Here is a 6,391-nt window from a genome sequence, read left to right on the forward strand (position 1 = left end):
TTAGATGTGGCCCTTGTGGCTAAGGGGATCAGAGGGTATGGAGAGAAGGCAGGTACGGGATACCGAGTTGGATGATCAGCCATGATCATATTGAATGGCGGTGCAGGCTCGAAGGGCCGAATGGCCTACTCCTGCACCTAATTTCTATGTTTCTATGCTATCTCTGTCTCTCTTTCTCTGGTTCTGGATTCCCCCAACATCGGGAACATGTTTCCTGCCTCTAGCGTGTCCGAACCCCTAACAATCTTACCGATCATAATTGGTAGTGTTATAGCTCAGAGAAAGTGCAGATTAAGAAAAAAAGCAACGATCACATCAAGGTAGATTGGAGGATCAAGATGGAGGTCTGTTCAAGTGTCAAGAGGCTGTTATTGGCTCTGGTGGCAGGTGTTTACATATTTTTGTACCATCTGCCCGGATGGAGAGGGGAGAGGAGGGAATGACTGGGGAGCGAGGATATTTAAGGAGCAGGGTGTCTGATTCAGATTCAGATTCAATTTTAATTGTCATTGTCAGTGTACAGTACAGAGACAATGAAATGCATTTAGCATCTCCCTGGAAGAGAGACATAGCAAACGATTTGAATAAATAATAATAAGTGTCCGGGGGACGGGGGGGGGGGGGGTGATTGGCAGTCACCGAGGTACGTTGTTGAGTAGAGTGAAAGAAGCTGTTCCTCGACCTGCTGGTTCGGCAACGGAGAGACCTGTAGCGCCTCCCGGATGGTAGGAGGGTAAACAGTCCATGGTTGGGGGTGAGAGCAGTGGTCAAGATGTTGTGGTCAAGTCAAGATGAGAGACGGGCTTACCTGATCATCTTCCGTTAGCATCTCGGAGGACAACGGTCGACAGGTCACTGCAACAGAGAGACGAGAACCATCAATGTGGAGCCACAGGTAACATCAAAGGGGGGCGTGAATGTTAACACAAGGTCTCCACTCATACAGGTCATCTGAGAGGCCTCACCTGACACACCCAGAGTGCAGGAGGCATAGTCTTAGAGTGATACAGCACCGAAACAGGCCCTTCAGCCCATCGAGTTCATGCCAGTACCCAGTGGATGATAGCATCAAGGCACATAGCATGGAAACAGGCCCTTCAGCCCATCGAGTTCATGCCAGTACCCAGTGGAAGATAGCATCAAGGCACATAGCACGGAAACAGACCTTTCAGCCCACCGAGTCAGTGCCAGGACCCAGTGAAAGAGTGGCATAGTGAAAGAGTTATACAGCAGGCCAACAGGACCTTCGGCCCATCAGGTCCATGCCAGAACCCAGTGACAAAGAGGCATTGGGGTATAGAGACATACAACAGAAAAACAGGCCCTTCGGCCCATCAGGTCTGTGCAAGAACCCAGTAAATTGCGAGGCATTGAGGTATAGAGACATACAGCACTACAACAGGCCCTTCGGCCCATCGAGTCCGTGTAACCAGTTACATCAATCCCACACTAATCCCAGGTCTGTAGGTTTATCGGCCCCTCTGTAAATTCCTCTCTAGTGTGTAGGGAGTGGATGAGAAAGTGGGATAACTTTCTAAGAGGGAGTTGGATGTGGCCCTTGTGGCTAAAGGGATCAGGGGGTATGGAGAGAAGGCAGGCACAGGATACTGAGTTGGATGATCAGCCATGATCATATTGAATGGTGAATGGTGCAGGCTCGAAGGGCCGAATGGCCTTTACTCCTGCACCTATTGTCTATGTTTCTATGTTAACTGGTGTGAACGGGTGATCGATGGTCGGCATGGACTCAGTGGGCCGAAGGTCCTGTCTCCATGCTGTATTTTTTTCAATTGATTCAATTAATAGGAGTTAGTGTTGGCATCATGTTTGGCAGATGTGCAGTGGTAGAGTTGCTGCCTTTCAGAAGTGTGTAAACAAACGCACACCTCCAGATTCAGAGACAGTTTCTTCCCAGCTGTTATCAGGCAACTGAACCATCCTACCACAACCAGAGAGCGGCCCTGAACCACTATCTACCTCATTGGAGACCCTCGGACTATCTTTGATTGGACTTTACTGGACATTATCTTGCACTAAACGTTATTCACTATATTCCCTTATCATGTATCTGTACACTGTGGATGGCTCGATTGGGGTATGGAGAGAAGGCAGGTACAGGATACTGAGTTGGATGATCAGCCACGATCATATTGAATGGCGGTGCAGGCTCGAAGGGCCGAATGGCCTCTACTCCTGCACCTATTGTCTATGTTTCTATGTTTGTAATCATGTATTGTCTTTCCGCTGAATGGTTAGAAAATAGGTGCAGGAGGAGGCCATTCGGCCCTTCGAGCCTGCACCGCAACAAAAAGCTTTTCACTGTACCTCGGTACACGTGACAATAAACTCAACACAAACTCACCCATCCACCCCCTCCCCATGGTCCATTATAGCCAGGGTTCATAGAAACATAGAAACATAGAAATTAGGTGCAGGAGTAGAGGCCATTCAGCCCTTCGAGCCTGCACCGCCATTCAATATGATCATGGCTGATCATCCAACTCAGTATCCCGTACCTGCCTTCTCTCCATACCCCCTGATCCCCTTAGCCACAAGGGCCACATCTAACTCCCTCTTAAATATAGCCAATGAACTGTGTGGCCTCAACTACCCTCTGTGGCAGAGAGTTCCAGAGATTCACCACTCTCTGTGTGAAAAAAGTTCTTCTCATCTCGGTTTTAAAAGATTTCCCCCTTATCCTTAAGCTGTGACCCCTTGTCCTGGACAAGGGGTCACAGTATTTCACAGTAATTCACTGTATTAATTCCATCATTCCATGCACAAAATAAATATTATGGTCAGAAAACAGCAAAAACATCCAGCTGAACAGTGAATACAGACAGCTGTAAAAAGCCAGAGGGTTAGAGATGGAGGCAAGGTGATTCAGTAACCAAGGGCAACAACGTGTGTGCTAACTGCTGGCAGAGACGATGTTATTGAATCCATGGCCTCGACACACACACACACACATCTGCTGAAGGTCATTTGGTCCGTGGAGGCCAACCTACGCCAGTATCTCTGCCACAAGCCTAACCACGACGCGCTATTAAAGAGGTACACAGCACAGAAACAGGTCCTTCGTCACACTGAGTCTGCACCGACCTCCAACCACCCGTTTGCACGAACCACAGAGACCCGGGTTCGATCCTGGCCGCGGGTGCTGCCTGTACGGAGTTTGCACGTTCTCTCCCCGTGACCCGCGAGCAGTCAGACATAAGGAATGAGGACGAGGAGAGGGAAGACGGGGCAGCGAGGACACAGATAGATGGAGAGGTGCGATGAAGGGTGGTGAAGGTCGGATGGAGGGAGAGAGAGAGTTCTCTCCGTGACCCGCGTGGGTTTGCTCCGGGTGCTCCGGTTTCCTCCCACACTCCAAAGGCGGTGCAGGTTTGTAGTTCATGTTAAGCGGCTTCTGTGAAACCCCCCGCCTACCGTGTAGGATGTGAGCGTGGGATAACATAGAACTAGTGTATGGGTTGGTGTATGGATGGATGGCACAGACTCGGTGGGGCAACGCTCTCTAAACTAGCGGGGTCAGGGGATATGGGGAGAAGGCAGGGACGGGGTACTGATTGGGGGATGATCAGCCATGATCACAGTGCTGGCTCGAAGGGCCGAATGGCCTACTCCTGCGTCTATTGTCTAGGATATTGAGGGAATCAATGGGTTTCTGAACTGCCATGGCCTTATTGAATGGTAGAACAGGCTGAATGGCCTTTTCCTGCATTTATTTAATGCCCCTTAGTAAACACCTCCTCTACCTTACAGACTCTTGTTTCCTGTTTCCCCGCATGGAAAATGTCCCATTAGTTCCGCTTATTATTGTCACGTATACCGAGATACAGTGAAACGGTTTGTGTTGCCTGCTATCCAGTCAAAGAAATGATTCATCATCTAGGGGCTAGTGGAATCGAGGGATATGGGGAGAAGGCAGGCACGGGTTATTGATTGGGGACGATCAGCCATGATCACAATGAATGGCGGTGCTGGCTCGAAGGGCCGAGTGGCCTCCTCCTGCACCTATTTTATATGTGAGAGAGAGAGAGACAGCGTGACAGACAGACAGAGAGAAAGACACAGAGACAGTGGGTCAGAGAAAGAGGGAGAATGGAGAACCGGGGTAGAGGGAGAGGGGGAGAGGAGAGAGGAGGGGGGGGGAGAGGGGGAGGGGGAGAGAGAGGGGGGGAGGGGGCGAGAGGGGGAGGGGGAGAGGGAGAGGGGGGGGGAGAGAGGAGGGGGGAGAGAGAGAGAGGAGGGGGGAGCGGGAGAGAGAGAGGAGGAGAGGGAGAGAGAGAGAGGAGGGGGGGGAGAGAGAGGAGAAAGAGAGGGGAGAAGAGAGGGAGAGAGAGGGGGGGGGAGAGAGAGGAGGGGGGAGAGAGGGAGGGGGGGGGAGGGAGGGGGAGGAGGGAGGGAGAGGGAGCGGAGGGGGGGGAGAGAGAGGGAGCACGGGGGGAGAGAGAGGGAGGGGAGAGAGAGGGGGGAGAGAGGGGAGGGGGGAGAGAGGGAGGAGCGTGGAGAAAACAGGTGGAGAGAGAGGGGGGGTGCGGAGAGACGGGTAGAGAGAACGAGAGAGAGGAGAGGAGGGGGGGAGAGGGAGGAGGGGGAGAGAGGAGGGGGGGGGAGAGAGAGGAGGGGGGAGAGGAGGGGGGAGGGGGGAGGAGGGGGGGGGAGGGAGAGAGGGGGGGAGAGAGGGAGGGGGGGAGGGGGGGGGGGGGAGAGGAGGGGGGGGGGGGAGGGGAGGGGGGGGGGGGGGGGGGGGGGGGGGGGAGGGGGGGGGGGGAGGGAGGGGAGGGGAGCGAGCAAGATTGAGAAAGGGGGGTGTCTACGAGCAGTCAGACATAAGGAATGAGGACGAGGAGAGGGAAGACGGGGCAGCGAGGACACAGATAGATGGAGAGGTGCGATGAAGGGTGGTGAAGGTCGGACGGATGGAGGGAGGGAGAGCAGCGGTAGCAGTGCCGCCGACGCCGCTGTTCGCGGTGCTGAAACCTCCTCTCACGGGCAGCTCCGGGCGATTGGGAAAGTACTGAGAGCCGCCGGTTACAATTTCCAATCTTTTTCTGACAAAAGGTCTCGCCACAAACCACAACTTTTCCACCTCAAACACAAAATACACACAGACACACACACAGAGACACACACACACAGACACACACACACACACACAGAGACACAGACACAGACACACACAGAGACACACAGAGACACACAGAGACACACACAGACAGACACAGAGATACACACAGACACAGATACAGACACACACACGCGCACACACACACACACGCAGACACATACACACAGACACAGAACACACACACAGACACACACACACAGACACACACACACACAGACACACACACACACACGCACACACACATACACACACACACACAGATACAGACACACACACACACACACACACACACACACACACACACACACACACACACACACACACACACACACACACACACAACACACACACACACACACACACACACACACACACACACACACACACACACACACACACACACACACACACACACACACACACACACACACACACCAAGCGACAGACGCGATTAAATAACAGCGCTGGCGCCCAACGCACCTTGGAAACGCGTGTAAAAAAACCCCCCTCAAACACGACACTAATTTCGGGCCAACATCCTTACCTTGGTGGCAGAAAACCATCCAGGCTACGAAACCTTTGAGAATCATCTTGTGCTGTTTGCTCCCGGTGATGTGTGTGTGTGGTGTGTGTGTGTGTGAGAGGGGGGTTAAGGAGACGAGGGGAGGGATAAGTCTACATGGGTTATATAATGACAATGATACAACATAAGAGGGGGGTGGGATGAGTTCGCTGGAGAAAACTGAAAGGCGATGGGGATGGAGTTGAGCCGACAGTCCCAGTGGCGGCGGCGTGGAACAGCCCGGGATCTCTACAGGATTGTGTCCTTAAATAGTCAGGACCAGAGGAAGTGATGTCAGGAGTTGTTCATGTTGTACATGGTTTTTAAAGGTGCATTCAATCACCATTTACTATCCCCCGGCAGAAAATAGAATATTCTGTCAAACGACCTCTGGGAGGGCGATTGCTGCTAAACCAAGGGCTTGGACAAGGATCAGTTAGTTGGAACAGCGGCCGCGTGTGGCATTGAATACTAAACGCTTGCTAAAGTCATGAGATCATAAGATAAGTGACAGCAGCAGAATGAGGCCACTTGAGTTTGTGGGAGCTTGCAGTGTGTAAATTGGTTACCACTTTCCTTTATAGAAACATGGACAATAGGTGGAGGAGTAGAGGCCATTCAGCCCTTCTAGCCAGCACCGCCATTCAATATGATCATGGCTGATCATCCACAATCAGTACCCTGTTCCTGCC

General features: G+C 52.3%; 1 protein-coding gene across 1 annotated transcript in view; it reads right to left on the reverse strand.

Annotated features, from left to right (window-relative positions):
- LOC129714153 (chromogranin-A-like) overlaps positions 1-5,954 on the reverse strand; it is a 13,624-nt gene extending 7,670 nt beyond the window's left edge. Inside the window, exons 1-2 of the mRNA XM_055663649.1 lie at positions 5,682-5,954; positions 809-855 (exon numbers count right to left, since the gene is read on the reverse strand). Of these exons, the coding sequence (XP_055519624.1) occupies positions 809-855; positions 5,682-5,727 (93 nt within the window). The 5' untranslated portion in view covers positions 5,728-5,954. The remainder of the gene's footprint in view (positions 1-808; positions 856-5,681) is intronic.
- Between the last annotated feature and the right edge of the window lie 437 nt (positions 5,955-6,391).

The sequence above is a fragment of the Leucoraja erinacea genome, chromosome 38 (assembly GCF_028641065.1).
Source record: "Leucoraja erinacea ecotype New England chromosome 38, Leri_hhj_1, whole genome shotgun sequence".
In the NCBI taxonomy this organism is placed as follows: Eukaryota; Metazoa; Chordata; class Chondrichthyes; order Rajiformes; family Rajidae; genus Leucoraja; species Leucoraja erinaceus.